At 42.6% G+C, this 20,391-nt stretch overlaps 1 protein-coding gene across 1 annotated transcript in view; it reads right to left on the bottom strand.

Annotated features, from left to right (window-relative positions):
* Window positions 1–1,412: 1,412 nt before the first annotated feature.
* Window positions 1,413–20,391, bottom strand: part of LOC130125540 (guanine nucleotide-binding protein G(q) subunit alpha) — a 33,866-nt gene continuing 14,887 nt past the window's right edge. Inside the window, exons 2-7 of the mRNA XM_056295125.1 lie at window positions 13,041–13,225; window positions 7,665–7,819; window positions 6,939–7,067; window positions 4,493–4,622; window positions 2,472–2,625; window positions 1,413–1,863 (exon numbers count right to left, since the gene is read on the bottom strand). Coding sequence (XP_056151100.1) covers window positions 1,673–1,863; window positions 2,472–2,625; window positions 4,493–4,622; window positions 6,939–7,067; window positions 7,665–7,819; window positions 13,041–13,225 — 944 coding nt within the window. The 3' untranslated portion in view covers window positions 1,413–1,672. The remainder of the gene's footprint in view (window positions 1,864–2,471; window positions 2,626–4,492; window positions 4,623–6,938; window positions 7,068–7,664; window positions 7,820–13,040; window positions 13,226–20,391) is intronic.

The raw sequence follows: 20,391 nt of genomic DNA, 5'->3' as shown, positions 1-20,391 counted from the left end.
AAAAAAAAACCTTGGGGATGTGGAGATCAGAACCACAGGTGCCAATCAGAAACAAGAAGGGCTTACTTTGGTACAAATCTAACATCAACCAACACTCAACCCTTTTACATGAGTTACCCGAATCTATTCTCCACTGCTAATGAACTACAACAGTCAGACAGCTGCACTGTGATTGGACGATTAAAAAGACACAGCTGGAATGTGACTGGACAGTCTGCAGACCAGGAGATGGGGACAGCAGCCACACAAGGCATTGTGATTGGACAGTTCAGAGTTCAGTGTGCTAGGTGGCTGCTTCCATGTTGTCAGCCTGCATGCTAACTGCAGCATAATTCAGTCCAAGCAGTGGGGGCAGGGGGAAATACCACTGACTGTGGTGAATACTTCAAAACTGCAGAAATCAGTTGGTGAATCATTCAGTCAGTAAGTCAATCAGAGTCAGTAAATCAATCAGTCAGTCCACGATTGTATTCCATCCGTTGGCCCCACCCTTCCCTGTCCTCCATACTTTCATTTAACCAAAGCAGTAAACAGCACATAGTAGAGTCTGGTGCTTGAATTGTTTTGGCATTGGCAATAAACATGTCTTACCATGATAAAATGCATTTATGTGGCACAGTTGAACATTTATCAAACAACACTGTCTCATAAATCACTATCTCCTCAGCTCCCCTGAATCTACAGAAAGCATGGACATTTTTGTCATGGCACATGACAGAGGAAAAGGCCCTAACGGTCCCCTAAACCAGCCACTCCCCTCTCTTTTTGTCACATGTCACCTCAACTCTGTTGTTATGCAGCTGCTGCAGAGCTGCAAAGTGACCATCGTTCTGAAAAGACGTCAGTCCGTTTCTCTAAATTGTTGCTACAGTGGCACAGTGGAAATCTAGGAATAATTATACTGCGTCATGGCTGCGTGCTTCAAGCATCATAAATGCTTTACTTACTGGATGGTACCAAAATTAATGAAAAGTAATAATAATGATTAACTTCAATCAATATCAAATTAATGTCAAATAATTTAAAAATCACAGTTTAAATCTATATGTCGAGACCTGCCAATCAATCCTTCACAGGAAAACAGAAACCATTAATTAGAGAGCTGCAATATCATTTGAGAATGGACTGATAGAAGAGCAGGGAAAAGGGTTAAAAACATTACGTTTTCCTTTTCACAAAAATGGGGGAGGGAAGGAGCACCTTGCAATCTAGCTTTGAGGCACCGCACAGACAGACAGACAGATAGACAGACAGAAAGAACCCCCTCCCCCCTCAGCCCTCGAGTGCACAAACTAGTTTCTTTCTGTCATAATAAAAAACAAACCAAAAAAAACTTCACAATGCGCAAAGCTTAAAAATTAGGATCAGTGCTGTACATATTCAACAGCATCTCCTCCTCCTGCCCTATCCTATTCAGTCCTTCTTTGCACCCCCCCCCCAATACATTTCATCAACTCCTTAAATAGTAAGATAACATTTACTGTGCTCACCCCTCGGGGACCAAGGGGTTAACGAATGGCAAATAAATTAGTATTGTGCAACCATTACACTTTTTTCTCCAATTTTCTCTTTTCATGTGTGTATGTTTTATCTTTTCACAGAATGCGACAGTCAGTCAGTGTGTTGAGGACCATCCTGCAGGCACAACCAGCCATTCTCCACCCTGCTGCCACTACACCAGGTTGTACTCCTTTAGGTTGAGCTGCAGGATGGTGTCTTTGACGGCAGCAAAGACGAAACGGATGTTCTCTGTGTCAGTGGCACAAGTGAAGTGGGAGTAGATGATCTTGTCGCTGTCGGGGTTTAGGTCCACGAACATCTTGAGAATAAACTCTCGCCCAGCTTGAGCGTCTCTTTGGGGACCTGGTTGAGACAGAGATGACACTCCATATTCGCATCTAGTAAAACAGTGCCACATTCTTTTCATATCGTGCATGCCACTTCTGCTTTGTAAAAGAGCGTGGTGAGGACCTGGCAGGAAAACAAGATGACACCCTCTTTGGAGCATGCAGGGTACAATGGGGCATCCAGTTACAACTGAGGATGGGACACTTGCCTATCAAGGGGCTGTCCTATAAATTAAATTTCTAAACAGCACACAAATTTTCAAGAAGCTTTTTTCTGGGGCCAATTTCTTGTTTTACAGGCTTGTGCTGGTTGCTCTAACAAAGAATAATGGTTTTAGGGTACAGACTCTTGGTAGGCTTTGTATTAAAATATACAGAGATATCATAATGTGTCAACTAATTTGGACCTTGCAGTAGGATTTGTCTCAGGGTAATAACTCTCGGCTTCCTGACATTACGCCACAAAAAGCAATAAGCGTGGCTTGGTTGGAACTGTGTTTTGGGTCTAGGTTGGACTTGGCTCTTTGCTCAGGGTGAGTCAAGTCAAGGCAAGTCAATTTTATTTGTTTAGCCCATTGTCACAAATTTGCTTCAATGGGTTGAAGAGGTTCTGTCGTCACTCACCATCATATTCTGGGAAGTAGTCAACTAGGTGAGAGTACATGATCTTCTCCTCCAGCAGGTCCTTCTTGTTGAGGAACAGAATGACGGAGGAGTTTTGGAACCAGGGGTATGTGATTATCGTCCTAAATAATGCTTTACTCTCCTCCATCCGGTTCTGTAAACAGAGAGTGTGTGTTGTGTGTGTGTGTGTGTGTGTGTGTGTGTGTGTGTGTGTGTGTGTGTGTGTGTGTGTGTGTGTGTGAGTGACAGGGGAAGTCAGAGAACAAAATACATAAGAGAAAGAGAGAGAAAGGGAAAGTGGCAGTTAATCAGTTAATTAAACCAGACTCTTTCATACTCATTAAGTACATGTTTTACTAAATGTATTACACCGCAGGGACAGAACTGATGATGAGAGGGAGAGCGGAAGAAGAGACGAGAGAGCAGAGCACGGAAGCTTTTCATTTCTCCCTGGTGCTCGGTTTCAAAGTTTAATAGAACAAAACAGTCACATGGAATCCAAGCCTTAGATTTAATCACATTGCTAGTAGTACAGTAAAACAGTACTATATAGTATCTATATGTCATAAAAGTTGTAAAATCAAAGTCAATCACTTTAGAAAAGGACATCTGACCAGTCTCCCCAGTTTTAAAAGTTTTTTTTTAATCCCCCCTTTTTTCTCCCCAATTATACTTGGCCAATTACCCCACTCCCCCTCTGCCAATCCGGGGAGGGCTGCAGACTACCACATGCCTCCTCTGATAGATGTTGAGTCGCCAGCCGCTTCCTTTCACCTGACTGTGAGGAGTTTCGTCAGGAGGACGTAGCGCGTGGGAGGGTCAGCTATTCCCCCCTAGTTCCCCCTCCCCCCGAACAGGCGCCCCGACCGACCAGAGGAGGAGCTAGTGCAGCGACCAGGACACATGCCCACATCTGGCTTCCCACCCAGACATGGCCAATTGTGTCTGTAGGGACGTCCGACCAAGCCGGAGGTTAACGCGGGGATTCGAAAGGATGAATAAACCTTTACAAGCACTATCGAACATTCAGTCCTTTCCATGAGACATTATTCCCCAAAATGTCCTTCTACTTCAGAGGACGGCAGCCACCGATGGATTCATGATGTTGGAAGAGGACAACCTGAGGCGACTGTTTTTTTTTTCATTCAGCGTGCTGTTTAGGATATCATGTTTTATAAGGATAAATTTAATTTGTGGTGGGGATATTCTTAGGCGACGTACCTCCTGCTGATATTTCAGCAAAAAAGCTTTAACAAACTTCCACTTTGTTGTCCCAATAGGCAACTGCAAAATAACCCATATGACTAAGCAAGACAAAGAAAGAGCAAAGGAGAGCCACAAAACACATTCACAAGTCACTTATATTTATAATTTCAGGCCAGAATTTTTGGCATTATTTCTCTACTGACTGATAGCTGAAAGTGCTCATATTGCCCAATACTTAAAGACGGACAAAATGTTGGTGCATCTCATTTCAGATTTTAGAATTGTCTTCATCCCCAGGCCACCAAAACCAGAAAAAGGTGTACACACACGCGCACGCACGCGCACACGCGCACACACACACACACACACATGCTCATTCATACCCTCACACACATGGGTTTTCTGGTTAAGAAGTGGACGTGGCCTGACGTGGTATTCAAAACAGCTGGCTGATCATTTACAAATGCTTTCCAAGGGAAAGAGGGGTGGTGCATGGCTGTGCAGGGTGGTGAGGAGAGTCTCATGTCCGTTGTTTTATATCAGGGACAATGCAGTCTCAATGTTGAAATAAAAAACTGACCATTTTAAACTGACCAATATGTAAATAATGGTCAGTTATTAGCATAATTCTATATTTACATAATACTCAACTACTTTTATGTTAACATATTAAATAGGTTTACTATTTGTTAATCAATTCATTGATCTGATTGTTAATCAATTCAGCATAAAATTCTTGTCAGCTTCTATTTTGTATGTGCTTGAGTGTATTTGTATGTGCGTGTTAGCATTTAGCCTAAGTGCAGTCAACTTACCTCGTTGTCTGACTCCACCAAAACTTGGTCGTACTCACTCAGCGCCACCAGGAACATTATGGAGGTGACATTCTCAAAGCAATGGATCCACTTCCTCCTCTCTGACCTCTGACCCCCCACATCCACCATCCTGGAAAATAGGTTGAAATCAGGAGAGTCAGTAGCTGTTATGAACATTGATAATGTGTGTGGTACTGTATGCATGTCCCCATGATAAACACTTGTGATCATTGGGATTTTGGTCAGACAACTGTCCAGTCTAACAAACTGAGCTTAGACTTTGATCCATGAGCCCATCCTCCTGGCAAACCGAGAAAGATTTTGATATTGTGTAGAGACCAAGTATATATGGCTTGATCACCAACCTGTCTCCCTTCGGCTCATTGCTATCTGATCAACTGAGCATGCCACCAATGAGTGTGTTGACTGAAATTTCCTTAGTAGTCATTAAAGTTTCATCAGATTTTTTTTCCACAGCAAAAGGTCACAGGTGAGTCAAATGTCACAACTAATGAAACTGAGTATCGTGGAACTAGACCAATTTTCGCACCACATCCAGCCATTTGGGTGTTGAGTTTCTAGTGGTAACCACTGAGAATCGGTGAAGGAGTCATTGTTTTCTCTATATTCATTCATTAATATCTAGTTGTCCTCCTATGAGTCCTATAAGATCCAGTCCACAAGACTACAAATTGGAGCGACATCTCAAACAAAATCAAGTGAGTGCCATCTGCTGGTATTTTTCTCCCTCTGCATTTCCCATTCATCAGTGATGCAGTGATGGCACACATCTAATAGGTTTGCAGTAAGCATTATTTTTCCACCTCTGACAATATCTATATTTTGCAGAATTTAAAGGCTAGAAAACAAAGAGAGGGGAAAAAAATAGAACAAAGGAACATGATAATGCTGATATCCTTCAACCAGTGTTGGGGAGTAACGGAATACATGTAACTGCGTTACGTATTTAGAAAACAAAATATGAGTAACTGTATTCAAATACAGTTACAATTTAAATTTATGGTATTCACAATACAGTTACATTCTTGAAATTGATGGATTACTTAATTATTTTTTTTCCTTTGGTGCCATTCTTATTTTAAGAGGATTGCAACACAAAATGCAGTGAAAGTGATACCTAAATGTTAGTTCAACAGTAAATTCAGTAAAAAATTATGCTATATTTTCCTCTTTGTTTAAGATTTTTCATTCTAACAGCTATGGAAATAAAGAAAAGGACATGGAAAAGTTCTCTTCTTTCTTTTTTTTTTTATCAGATACAAAAATCATAGATCTTTTGTGTTTACATACTCTTCTAGCCTTTGTTAATATATATCTAAGGTGACTCAAATGCATTCAGATAGTTGATACAATAGAAGAAACAGAATAGTCTACTCAAGTAAGAAGTATTGTGTGAATGCTACATATACTGTTACACAAAATGTAAGAAAATATTTAAGTAATCCAAAGTATTTAGAATACGTTACTCACATTGAGTAATCTAACGGAATACATTACAAATTACATTTCATGACATGTATTCTGTAATCTGTAGCGGAATACGTTTTAAAAGTAACTCTCCCAACACTGCCTTCAACTGAGTATAGGAAAATAATCTGAATTCACTTAGCAAAAGTAAAAATAATCTTAATTTCCATTTCTACTTAAATTGTGGTCCAAAGTATTTGCTGAAAAATAATTATGTAAGTATCCATTTGTTCCACAAGATACTCTTTTCACTTTTATTTGCTTCGGTGAGGGAAACATATGGAGTGACTATTTCAAATGTTGGGATGTATTCATCAAAATAACTAATAATATCTGTTCCAGGTTAGTGGAGTTAAAATGTGTACAGCAATAAAAGGAAAGATCAGAAAAAAAAACTGGTTTGCTTGAATGTAAATAGTATATTATGGCAAGCAGAACACTATTTCCAGTGCTTCTTCTCCTGGATCGCCACCTTGCCATGGTGGAGAAGCTTACCAATGATCCCATGAGCTATGCTGTCTGGAGTTTGGCGTCTGGTAGGATCATCCAAAGCAGATAGGTCGAGCGGGAGGTTCCAGACAAAGTGCGGTCCATCAAAGACCTCAATGGCGGAACTGGCGGAAGATGCCAGGTCACAATGGCAGTGAAGGCGGATGAAGGCTGCAATATAGGGTGATCCCCAATCATCTTGGTTCTCCATGCCATTGGATTCTGGCCACACCCTGCCAGGGACCGTGTGGTGGCTGCAGGCACATCAGCCTCTCCACATAAAACGCTGTCACGCGCAGGTCCTCCCATTATGCGGCTTCAGGATCGGCCTCTACGCCCACTTGAAGACCCAGAAGGACCCAGAAGGAGGACAGTCATACTCGACCCCGAGTGACTGCCAATGATTTCCAGTGTCATTTTTGTCACTGGTACTTGGGGTACTTTTTGACTTTCCAGCCTCTGGACTTACCTGAATATGACACTCTGCAGGTCAAAGGGGTACTCGATAATGCCTGTGGTTGGAACTCGAACCCTCAACACGTCTTGCTGGGTGGGAAGGTAGGAGGGCTCAGCAATCCGGTCCAATGCGTTCAGATAACTGTGCCAGAGACAGAGGACAAATCAATCAAGATGTCCATTTTCTCTTGCTGTTTTCACCGGGAAAGATATTCAGAGTACTGCATGCATGATAGTGAACTTATTGGTAATAACTTCACAGCAGATATGACATCGACAGGTGACACTTTGGACAGAGTAAAAAAAATACTAGTCTGTGATTTCTTTCAAGGCTGGTAGAATTCTAACCAAAAAAAACACAAAACAAAACAAAACAAAAAAAACTCATGTTAATGTATCATTGTCTCCCTGTTCTCCGTGTATGTCGTGTGGTATTTATAGTATGCATACATGTATTTGAGGCTCTGTGCAAAAGGTGAAATAAATTTCCTCTAATAGGACAATGAAGTATCCACCTTAACTTAATTTAAGGGGGTTAATGCCTGAAAAAATTAATATCCTAAAAAATCTATGACATAAAGATGACATATCCTACCAAGGAATAATAAGAAAATGACCAAGAGAAATACTCTGAACTGGCTTTACAAATGAACCGATACTGCAGTGAACTGTTTCTGACATGTGCAGCCACTATGGCTTTTCCAGAGTGTTTATTCCACAGTTTCTCCATTCTGCTTACTATTTAGTGGAGTCTGAAAGTTGGTATTCCCTCCTTCTGTCATAGCACTCCTGTATCCCGCAGTCGTTCCATAAACTCTTGATAGCATCTACATAAGGATTCTCAAACATGGAGACCTTCTCCACATCCACCTCTCTCACAACGTTGGCGTTGCCCTGCGAAAGGAGAGGAGGAGAAGAACCCAGATGAGTCCCTGAGAATCTCTCCTTGACTCAAAATGAAGCAACTGGACCACAAATAATTGACTAATCAAACTCATTTGATCATGTTAAAAATGGTGTGAAACACACATAAGTGACATAATTAGCAGTCCTAATTAGTATTTTTTTTTAATCACTCGAACGTTCTACTTCCAGAGATTTCTCAAGACCTCGAGGCTCTAGCATGGGTCTGATATTTGCAGCCCAAATCCTGGTGGTGGTGATCCTATTATTACTAGGAAAAACAGGGATGTATTTGTCGCCCCAGATTCATATTTAGAACTCCCCCGGCTCTAATAGCAAACGATGCAGATAAGTCCCATTTGAATTTTCCACTCAATTTCATACAACTCTTCAGAAAAGTGAATTTAAAAATGTGTCAAGAACATTTCTAAAAGACCAGTACAGTGAAAATGCTGGAAAGTTGTACCCTGTTCTAAGTCAGACTGAGTAGACATTGGGAAAATGCTAACAGGATAAAAGTTAAAGAAAGATTGAAAAAAAAAGTTGCCCTTAATGGCATGTAACACGAGTACTGGTAAAAATGTGTAATGGTAGAGAAACAACAACATGGTGGTTTGAGTGTTAAAAACGTTAAAATTGTATGTTTTTTCAAATACTGCATGTTGTGGCACATATTGTGATGATACTTTATAGAAGGACTGTGGATGTGCCGATTTGCTTTCACACAACTAAAGTTCGGTTATTTTAAATCTCAAATGTAGCCGTGTTACAGTTTCCATTTATGCCTTCGGGCCTTTGCCAAGAAATTAAAAACGCTTCGACAGCTGTTTTCAAGTAAGTTAAATGTTGTGCCACCGCTGTATGAACGTGGGAATTTCATCATAGACTAGTTCTATTGAGGGTTGAATTAAAATCATACCCACAGTTGGGATATTGATTACCATTGATCTATCATAATTTGTGAAATTCAATGATCTAGCAGCAGAAAAATCAGGATTCACAGAGGGTTTTTTCATCTGACCAACAACAAGCTATTGCAATATAATATAATGTTAAATTTCAGCAAAAATTATCACAGTGGACTTTCAAAATAATTTCGACTGTCTGACTTAGCATTTACATCTCTGACGTAAAAAAAAAGTCAAGTTCGGGCATCTGGGTGGAGTGGCAGTCTATTCCGTTGCCTACCAACACAGGGATCCCTGGTTCGAATCCCCATGTTACCTCCGGTTTGGTCGAGTGTCCCTACAGACACAATTAGCCGTGTCTGCGGGTGGGAAGCCTGGTCACTGCACTTGCGGCTACTCTGATCAGTCAGGGCGCCTGTTCGGGAAGGAGGGGGAACTGGGGGGAATAGCGTGATCTTCCCACGCGCTACGCCCCCCTGGCGAAACTCCTCACTGCCAGGTGAAAAGAAGCAGCTGGCGACTCCACATGTATCGGAGGAGACATGTGGTAGTCTGCAGCCCTCCCCGGATCGGCAGAGGGGGTGGAGCAGTGACCGGGACGGCTCGGAAGAGTGGGGTAATTGGACAAGTACAATTGGAAGAAAAAAAAGGGGGAGGGGTGAAAAAAAACCCGTCAATTTATAGCATTGACCGGCTCACCTAATAGCGAGTCAAGTGACTAAAAAACAAATAACCGCTAGTAAGCTAATGTAGCCGTCATGGAATGAATGCAATGCTTTAGCAATGTTTCACGTTGATGTTACAGAAAGATTCCCAGAACTCATCCCAAACCCTCTAGTCACCTACAAGTCAGGTCTTTTCTATTTATATATAATTATACCGAGCTGCATTTTACTTTTATGCGAATGCTTGTTTGAAGCTTCATTACCACGTTTGATGGTAAAAGACATTTTGCTTCTACTATTTTGGGCACAAACGTTATAAAGAGATCTGAAAATAATGACAAGGGCTGTAAATTACACAGTTTAGTTTCTCGCTATTATTTTGGGGCAGTTAACTGGTGTCCTGTATTGGAGACATGAAAGTAATGTTCTTTTAACCTTGTATAACAGCAAAAGAAGATATGAACATAAAAACAGGTACATGGTGCAGTTTCAAGCTACAAAATTTCATTTCCTTTTCGTTGTCGGTTAGTTCCTTTCCCAAAGATGCCGCTCATCCCCTACAGCACCTCTATTAATGTAAGAGCATGAGGGAGTTTTGTTAATTTAGGAGTATATTAGTGTAAACTACTAATAAGACACGTTAGTCCCTAACTAACGGGTCTGACCCTTTAGCCGAGCAGTTAGTGATGTCGCCTTGTGGTGCAGTACACGCCGTATCGAATCCCGCACTGGGCAAGAAAATAACCGGTTACATTAGCTATACTAAAAGCCGTATTAGTATCATAATAAATAACTTCTAGATGGTAACAGATTATTATTGCTCCTACCAATCATGAGTGTGTGCAAGTGTTGGTGTGTCTGAGTGTGGTTTGGAGAACTGAGTCTCCATCACAAAACCACAGAGAGTTATAATTAGGGCGTTTTCACACTTGAAAGTCCGAACCAAGGTTCTTGTTTTTATTACATTGTATCCATTTGAGCTAGTTAGTTTTGGTTTCACATTGCAACTATGTGAAAGCACTAAAGAACTTTACATGACATGCCTACGTCCTGTCATCATCACTACGTGGCTGCGTCTCCCTATACTGGACATTGACTGGCTGGTAGACAGGCTTGCGTCTGACGTCAGCGTGTTTTCAAATCGGCGGGTAGCTTTCTATCACCGTTTGAATAAATGGAGTAAATGAATGAACGGATTCATTTTGTTGCCACTATGAAAATATTCAGGTGGCATTGCTCTCCCGTCCTCTTATACCCTCTCTCTCGCATCCTCTCCGATTCTGACGATAGCCTGCCGGAACTTCCTGTAATTGGTCCGAAAGTCCGAACCATCCAAAAAATGTTTTCGCACTACAAAACAGTTTAATCCGGACTGAGACCACCTCTAGCTGTTTCACACCTGTAATTTTGGTTCGGATCAAATTGAAAAATCTGAAAGTATCATAGCGAATTCGGGGGACAACGCAACCACAGGCACTGCCGCGGCCGGGAAGCGAACCCGTATCGCCCGCACCACAGGAGGCATCGCTAACCGCTCGACTAAAGGGTCAGACTCGCAAGCCGGCGGCCAGCGTGTCCAGTAATCCATGCACGTTACAGTATGGACCAAATGAGTTAGATGAGAAAGCCCCCTTAGAGTGAGCCCCTTATTTCTAAAAGCAGCAGTCAGAAATAGAAAAAAAGTAAATTCCGCCCCCCTCTTTTTCTCCCCATTTGTATCCGGCCAATTGCTCCACTCTTCCGAGCCATCCCAGTTGCTGCTCCACCCCCTCTGCCGATCCAGGGAGGGCTGCAGACTACCACATGCCTCCTCTGATAGATATGAAGTCACCAGCCGCTTCTTTTCACCTGACAGTGAGTTTCGCCAGGGGGACGTAGCGCGTGGGAGGATCACGCTATTCCCCCCAGTCCCCCTCCCCCGCGAACAGGCAACCCGACCAACCAGAGGAAGTGCTAGTGCAGCGACCAGGACACATACCCACATCCGGCTTCCCGCCTGCAGACACGGCCAATGTGTCTGTAGGCATGCCCGACCAAGCCTGAGGTAACATGGGGATTCGAACTGGTGATCCTTGTGTTGGTAGGCAACGGAATAGACTGCTTTGCTACCCGGGAGCCCTAAAAAGTCAATTTAAAAGATTTCTAGATGAATTAAACAATCAAGCCAGGGTCAGCAGGTTTCAGATGTTGGGTAGAAGCATTGTGATAATGCATGCATGAAATGCATGAAAGCACATCTGGCCCATTAGTGATAATCCATTTTGTTGTTTAACTCTCATGAAATAATTACCTCTAGCTGTATTAGTTAGCTTGAATTGAAACAAGTAAGTCCAAATAAAACAACAAGCCTTTACTCCTGCTATTGTAAATTACCAATGCCATTAAGTCTATGCATTCTTATTTACAAATATGAGCATACCTATATTTTCAATTCTTTTGTGACTTGACAGTGAACATTCACGGGTCAAATGAAACTTGACTCTGTGAAAAAAGAAGCTATTTACCAACTTAAAGTTATGATAACTTATGGAAGCACACCCTGAACTACTGCAGAATATCTCTTTAAGGGAGGATTTTGCATTTAATGCTCTTTTTCTCTGAAAGAGTGTATATTTTGCCATCTGAGAACGAAATTATGAGTATTTTACACATGACTACCAATTGGTCGAACTCTAACATCCCTGAAATAGCAGCAGTTAAGAAGTCAAACTGAAAAAAAAAAGTTTAATTAAAGAATGGTAATAAATAAAGTATTATCACCTCCTCCCAAAAACCTCTTTAAACTCTGCTCTCCATAGTGTAACGAGCAGCCGTTGCAGGGCAGGAAACAACAGAGGCAGCACGGCCGGCTGTCGCCTCGAATGTCTAATTTATGAAAAGCCCCACTGAGGTGACGACTCCTACGCACCACTTCCTTCCACTTGCAACTCTCACAGGGAATGAGCTGCGAGTAAGAGGTTACTGTAACCGCTCCCAACGCTATGAGTAAAAGGACAACCGATTCAGAAAGCTTAGATGGAATCTGAAGACCTTACAAAGGCAGAGGATGTAATGGTTATTGAAAGCTAGGTCAAGTGTGAGTGTGCTGTCTGAGTGGATATGTGACTTGCCTGAGATCTAAAATGGGCCTCGCTTATGTGTGCATGCAAGTGTGCAGGGACATACACACAAATGAACAGACAGATATTGCACGCGCATGCACACACACACACACACACACACACACACACACACACACACACACACACACACACACACACACACACACAGGGTCTGTTAGGAGGTTATGAGTGGTTTAAGGGGACAGGAAGTTTCAGAAAGGGCAGGAAGCGATTATGGATGACTGCTGCAAATAAGATAGACCATGCTCTTAAGACACACACGTTATGACCACTTGCCATTGTCTCACTTGTCTCACTCTCTCTTGCACACACACACACACACACACACACCCTCCCCGCCCACACACATTGTGAAGACGTGAACACACACACACACACACACACACACACACACACACACACACACACACACACACACTAGACCTTCATCATGTTGCTTTCAATTCTGCGTCACTCTTTGTGAGCATTCAGTTCAGTCGGGGTTTCAGAATGGCTTGAATGAAAGGCTCCTATGTACCTTGTTGTGGTCATATCTGTAGGGGATATTAAGTGTCTCCATGGCTCGGATCATGGCCTGCATGGCTGTGAAGATGTTCTGGTAGACCAGTTTGGTGAAACCTCTCTTATCCTCCTCTGAATAGCCCGTCCCGTGGATAATCCTCATCTGTTTGATGAAAGTGCTCTTCCCGCTCTCTCCGGTACCTGCAAAAGGGGGCAAATGGACAGACATGATTCATTTATGAAGCACTCTGGGATTTTGAAACTTTTTCAATTCCGGAAACCAAGTGAGAAAAATCCTTTTTTTTTTCTTCTTTTTTTTTATCCTGGGAGCAAAGTTCATTAAAATATATTGGAATTATTGTCACATGGGGCCTCATCAGAAGTAGGCCCACAGCCTATTTATAATTCTGATCCATAGTTTTAAGAAGCCTTTTGAAAGGATTCACTTCTTTAGTTTTGATCTTTCTGTGACTTTTAAGTGCCTATATACATTCCTATGTTGTAAAAACTATATAAAAATAATCCAAATGGTAACAGTGGCGATGCACCTTCTAGACAGGGGTGCATAAACACATTTTTAAAACTCTACCAAACTGATAAAACTACAGTTCAATGAACACTGCATTCATTTATTTTCTCTGAGAAGAGTTTGGCATTGTTTTCAGACAGTGTGTTGTGAATGAGGACATGCTAAAGGATAAAGCTTGGAAAGTTATTCCAACTAACACAGCAAAAAATAAAATAACATCCAGTGAAAGTGTGGATGCGACGTTCTCAATGAATCAAAACATGTGTGTATGTGAAGACAGACACTTTTCCTGATAAAAATTTTCCTGATGGGAAAAAAGGTCAATCATATCTTCACACACTATGCCCAGTCACGGAAGACATATGGATACAAAGACATGCAAGCTGACACACACACACACACACACACACACACACACACACACACACACACACACACACACACACACACACACACACACACACACACACACACACACACACACACACACACACACATATTCATGTATGTGCACCAACAGAGTGATGATATTCAGTGGTATCTGCTTGCCTTTCAACTGTTTGGTTTGCTCGGGCTGGTTGTGGCCCACATCTCTTCCTTCTCTATGGTGACAAGAACTGTTTGGGTGTGAAGAACCGAGAGAGCTGGCATTTCTGTTCAGTCCAGAGAAAACCTTGGCAAACCAATTCAACAGTCATACCAGTCAAATGGTCTAACCTTAATTCTCAAACTCCAGAAGAACGTAAGCAGGAGGGTATGTGCTGGGTTTTCCATGTCGGCAGTCAGGGGGCTTGCCTGTATTTACGGCCTACCACTAAAGCCATCAATCTATATTTTTCATTTAACAGTGAACATCAGTTGGCTATCATGCACAAACAAGTTGAGGAAGTAGATTGTAGGGTGCTACAGTCTGAAGGTAAAATATCATGTTTGTGACTGAGGATGGTCATATAAAATAACATGTGCAGAGAAAGTTGCTGGGTGCAGTATTAGAATTCATATCCTTCTATTTATTTTTTGCTCGTCATGCAAAACATCGTGGCAATTGCCATAGTTTGCAACTATGTAAGTTCTGATTTACTAGAAATACATTTGCTAAATTATTTGACATGCATTTTAAACAAATGGTAAGCTACTGAATACATGAACAACTACTACTGCAGTATCAGCTGCAGCTCAGTTATGATTTGAGAGGAACAAGGGCAGTGTGTGTTTTAAACAGAACATTTGCCTGGTTCATCCGTACAAGTCAGTCATCATGAAGACAGGCAAATACATGCCCCACTGAAGCTCTTCCCTAAGCACTGAGCTACTCTTTCACGTGAGTGACACTTTTATTCATCATTTTAAATATAATTAAGCCACTTATAATAATGACTTCATACAAACAACAAAATCCCCTAAGGTGTCTTCTCAGCCAGGGCGCTTTCACCATTCCTACATTATTGCTAATGCAAGATTACGCATACAGATTTTTTTTTGCAAAGTGGACATGAATGTGCATATAAACATAATGTAAGTATGAGTTATTCAAATTTTCATCTCTTTCCTGGGCTGTTGCTCTAGTATACTGTTTTAAATGGATGTCTGTGTGATGTGGGGGGGAAAAAAATCTCAGAAACTATTTAACTATGCCAGTGGGTTCTGGATTTACATAGACACAAAGGATCTGCTTAGCTATTTCCTCTTAGGTGATCATTACACAATGCAGTGAAGAGCATGGGGGGGGGGGCAGTGTTTCTGCGCCTGTGCAAATCTCAATGCATCTGTAGCCTTTATGATCTGGATCCCTTTTCACTTGCCAAGCATAAAGGGTTCTCAAGGAATTTGATTTGTTTTGACTGGTGCTGACACATTTCAAAACAGCTGCCCAAGTTAACAATCAGATTGCGTCAAATTTTGTAACACCTGAATCCACTTGAAACTAGAAGAGTGCACTCACTAGAGTGCACATCTCTACCAGGCGTACCTATCTCCCCTTCTCCGGTGTCTGAACTTGACAAAAAACCAGAAAACAGAAAAACCAGTGTTTCTCCTGCCATTGTAAGACATTTTGCACAATGCCCAAGTCAACTGAAAGGGAAATATGAAAAAAAAAGTTGTTAATATGCAGTGCTCAAGCTAAAAAATCTACCTAATAAAAACAGTTTGCCTGTCAGTCTGTGAATGTGCAACCTCCTAGGTGGATCCTCGCACAGAAGCGACCAAGTCTGGCATGAAATGACAAAAAGGAGGACATCATAATTTCAAAGCCCTTGTTAAAACACTTCAAATGTGTTTAACCGTCGCGGTTTTCACGATATAAAATGAATCAAGGTGAGTGGCTGCTCTGCTGATTGACTTTCATTCATAAAACAACGATAAGAAACAGCTCAGCCATGGGAAATATTCTATTACAGCTACTGAGATGATTTCCAGCTGCGACTGTGATTAATCCTACTCTTGAAATTGTATTTTTATAGCGGAGTTTTAATATTAGAGACTATGGCACTTCTGCTTGGCAGTGAGGTGAACAAGGTGAATTATTTTTGGTTCATCCAGTGTTCCTCCAGTTCTCCTGTGCTGAGATCAGCAGTGAATGATTTGCTGGCTTGCAAAATATGAACGACTTCATTTACTTTCAAGACACATACTCAAATACATGTTTTTGTTTTGACACTATCACTGCCCGATCTGACTCAACTGTAGATGTGAGTTGCGCATGTACACGGTTGACTCAGATCGGGCAGTGACAGAAAGCAATGTTAGTCGAGCAAGTTAGAGTGTGAATGCGGAGAGGGAGCAGGGACAGCGAGAACAAATGTTTTTCCAAGGTTTTGAATCACTGCAACCACGAGAGGTTCATCATACAGTCATTACTGTGCATAAAAATTTTAGGCTGATAGGTCCAATAGTTTGCAAGCTTAGCCGTGGACACACACACACACACACACACACCCACACACAATCAAATGCATAATCCCCTCAGGCTATACTGCCTGGTGGAGATAAATATGAAGCTGAGGAGGAAGAGTTTCCTCCGATGATCCACATATTCAAGATATCCAAAGGAGTTGAATCAAGTGCAACTGAACTTGGTATATATCCGTGAAGATGTTTCACCTCTCATCCAAGAGGCTTCCTCAGTCCGTGCCTTTCTGACTAGACCAAGCTAGTCTGTCTAGCTTGGTCTAGTCCAAGAGGCGAAACGTCTTCACGGATATATACCAAGTCCAGTTGCACTTGATTCAACTCCTTTGGATAACCATGACCTGGATGAATGAGAAAATTCACAGACATATTCAAGATAGTTGTCCTTGCAGTTTAAGATAATCAATTCCAGCTCACTACTGTTTTGTGAGCTTTGCTAACCTACAGTATATCCATCCATCCATTATCCAAACAGCTTATCCTGCTCTCAGGGTCGCGGGGATGCTGGAGCCTATCCCAGCAGTCATTGGGCGGATAGGCCGCCAGGCCATCACAGGGCCCCAGTGGGATTCAGTACTTTCTAAAGTTGCCCTGAGACAGTTTTTTTGGGGTGGATATGGGTAAACTCTACAGCAATGATAAGGCCAGAGGCAATATCTTATCTAAACTCCAAAGTATTTCAATGAAAGAGATGAACCTTAACCTTACCCTACAGTATATAACTAACCTAATCTACATTATTCTGTGATGCATGCCACTGAATGCAGTTGTGTGGGCAGGCAGGCTAAAATAATGCTAAACTGCTCTCGAGTAATTTAGGAACTTGATCCACTCATGACACGAATTTGAGTCCTGAGCAAGGCTTTACAGGCTGAAGCTCATTCTTATCTGAGAAATCACCAGTGACATTACTGTGTGTGTGTGAAAAAAAATAAGGAAACAGGGAGTAAGTGTCAAATGCTCCATTTGGGCTAGTTTCTCTCACGTTTTTTGGTGCAACGTGGACATACCCAATGATTTTAATTCTGTCCAATTTCAGCAATGTCTGTGATTTTCACTCTCCTCCGAGCAAATAACCCACTGTTATTGGTCAATCTCTGGGGTAATCTGAGAAATTCACCACTGTCTGTAGTGAAACACATGTAATCTTTACGCACATCTCTTATCACAAATATGTTTTGACTGCTATCGGATGCCACTGGCCCACTCTCTTAATACTGATTCCAAATCAATAAACTGAATTCTCCTAAAACGCGGCTACAAGTGGATCTGATCGCCCCATTATGACGGGGTTTTGTGGTTATGTGTACAATTTTCAAATTGGTGTTGGAATTTGGGTTTGTTCCTTAAAAAATTTTAAATTCATGTTTGCAGTCATCTTTACACGCGTTTCCCCCCCCCCCACCACCACCTGTATTCTGACGAACTCTACTTTTGGGTGGTTAAATTTAAGATTAAGATTTGGGTTAGCGGTTAAGATTAGCTAGTGGTTAAATTTGGGGTTAGGGTTGGTTTGATAATGGTTAAGTTTAGGCTTAAGGGTAGATTAAGGTTAGAGTGTCATCATGTTGAACAACCTGCAATTTATCAGAATATGAATGGGTAAAGAAATATCGCTCTTTAAACTCGAGTCATCACATGACCATGCATGACTCACACATCTCAGACTAGCCATGCCTACCTCCGTAATACTGAGGAGAAACTACCGTGATTCCATTACCATCCATATGGGTATGGATATATGAAGGCACGCAGGTATATGAAAAGCCAGATGCTTTGTTTGTGTGTGTGTGTGTGTGTGTGTGTGTGTGTGTGTGTGTGTGTGTGTGTGTGTGTGTGTGTGTGTGTGTGTGTGTGCGTGTGTGCGCACGTGCATGCGCGCGCACACTCACAGTGGACATGCTCAAATTCAACAAGGGGAGTGGTGGGCAGATTGGCATTTTTCCTCACAAAACCTCTCCACTAAATAGTAGACTGCCAACCTCTTCATCCTACTCCACATTCTGTCTGTAGCTGTTTGTCTGTGGCAGTGTCTACATATATGTATGTTAATTACATTGCATTACAGTCATTTAGCCGACACTTTTATCCAAAGCGACTTACAATAAGTGCATTTAACATAGGAAATCAGGAGAACTACAAGTCATCAGAGGACATAAGTGCATCTAAACAAGCATCTAAGAGCAAAACCAGTGCTTAAGTAAAAGCCCAAGAAAGTTTTTTTTCTTTTTTTTTTTTAAATGAGTGAATACAATCAGTGCTAAGAACAAGTAACAGGGTAGTAGTTCTTGAAGAGGTGAATTTTCAACCTGCGCCAAAAGATGGGCAGCGACTCCGCTGTCCTGACATCAGTGGGGAGTTCATTCCACCACTGTGGGGCCGGGACAGAAAAGAGCCGTGACCAGGTCGATCGGCAGCAGGGGCCTCTGAGCGACGGGGCAACCAGGCGTCCTGAGGCAGCAGAGCAAAGTGGTTGGGCGGGGGTGTAGGGCTTGACCATGGCCTGGTGATAGGAAGGAGCTGTTCCTTTCACTGCCCTGTAGGCTAGCACCAGAGTCTTAAACTGGATACGAGCAGCTACTGGGAGCCAGTGTAGGGACATGAGAAGGGGAGTTGTGTGGGAGAACTTAGGGCGGTTGAACAACAGATGAGCTGCAGCTTTCTTAACAAGCTCCAGAGGTCTGATGGCTGACGCCAGGGCGCCAGCAAGGAGGGAGTTGCCGTAGTCCAGCCGGGAGATGACCAGAGCCTGGATGAGCACCTGTGCCATCTCGTCGGTGAGGAATGGGTGAATCCTCCTGATGTTATAGAGAAGAAATCTGCAGGAGTGAGCAACCGATGCAACGTTTGCAGCAAACGACAGTTGGTCGTCCAGGATCACACCCAGATTCCTCGCAGTCCAAGTTGGCGTCACCACAGTGTTGTCAATGGTGATGGCCAGGTCTCGGTGCAGGCAACCTTTCCCCGGGAGGAACATCAGCTCTGTCTTGTCCAGATTGAGCTTCAGGTGGTGTGTCGCCATCAACTCCGAAATGTCAGTCAAGCACGTAGCAATGCGTGTCTCTACTTGTGTGTCAGAGGGAGGAAAGGACAAGATCAGCTGGGTGTCATCGGCATAACAATGGTAAGAGAAGTCATGCGAGCGAATAACAGAATCCAGGGATGTTGTGTACAGGGAGAAAAGGAGAGGACCCAGAACTGAACCCTGTGGAACACCTGTAGTCAGTCTGCGAGGCTCTGACACAGATCTCCTCCATGTCACCTAGTAGGAGCGACCTGTCAGGTAGGATGCAAACATTGAGGGTGCAGAGCCTGTGACACCCAGCTCCTCGAGGGTAGAGAGGAGGATCTGGTGGTTCACTGTGTTGAACGCAGCTGACAGGTCCAGGAGTATCACGACAGAGGAGAGAGAGTTTGCTCTCACAGAGTGCAACGATTCTGTCACTGCAAGGAGGGCCGTCTCTGTCGAGTGACCCACCCTGAACCCAGACTGGTTGGGGTCCAGGAGGTTGTTCTGGTGGCGGTACAAAGAAAGTTGGTTAAAGACAGCACGTTTGAAAGTTTTGGATAGAAAGGGTAGAAGGGAAACCGGTTAATGTGCATGCATGAATGTTTATCGTGAGTACAGTCATTCCTAGACTAGGTCTAGTTAAACTTAGGTTCACCTGAAGGTTGGTGCCAGTCTAGGCCAGTTTTCTAACTGCTAATTTAGCAGCCTGCCTTTTTTCATTTTGCCTTTTTTGGGGTTTTTTTTTTACCCCCAGTTGTACCCGGCCAATTACCCCACTCTTCCAAGCTGTCCCTATCACTGCTCCACCCCCTCTGCTGATCCGGGGAGGGCTGCAGACTACCACGTGCCTCCTCCGATACATGTGGAGTCGCCAGCCACTTCTTTTCACCTGACAGTGAGGAGTTTCACCAGGGGGAT

Source organism: Lampris incognitus, chromosome 1 (assembly GCF_029633865.1).
Source record: "Lampris incognitus isolate fLamInc1 chromosome 1, fLamInc1.hap2, whole genome shotgun sequence".
NCBI lineage: Eukaryota > Metazoa > Chordata > Actinopteri > Lampriformes > Lampridae > Lampris > Lampris incognitus.
The sequence above is the reverse complement of the archived record's forward strand: the minus strand, read 5'-3'. Positions and strand labels throughout refer to the sequence as shown.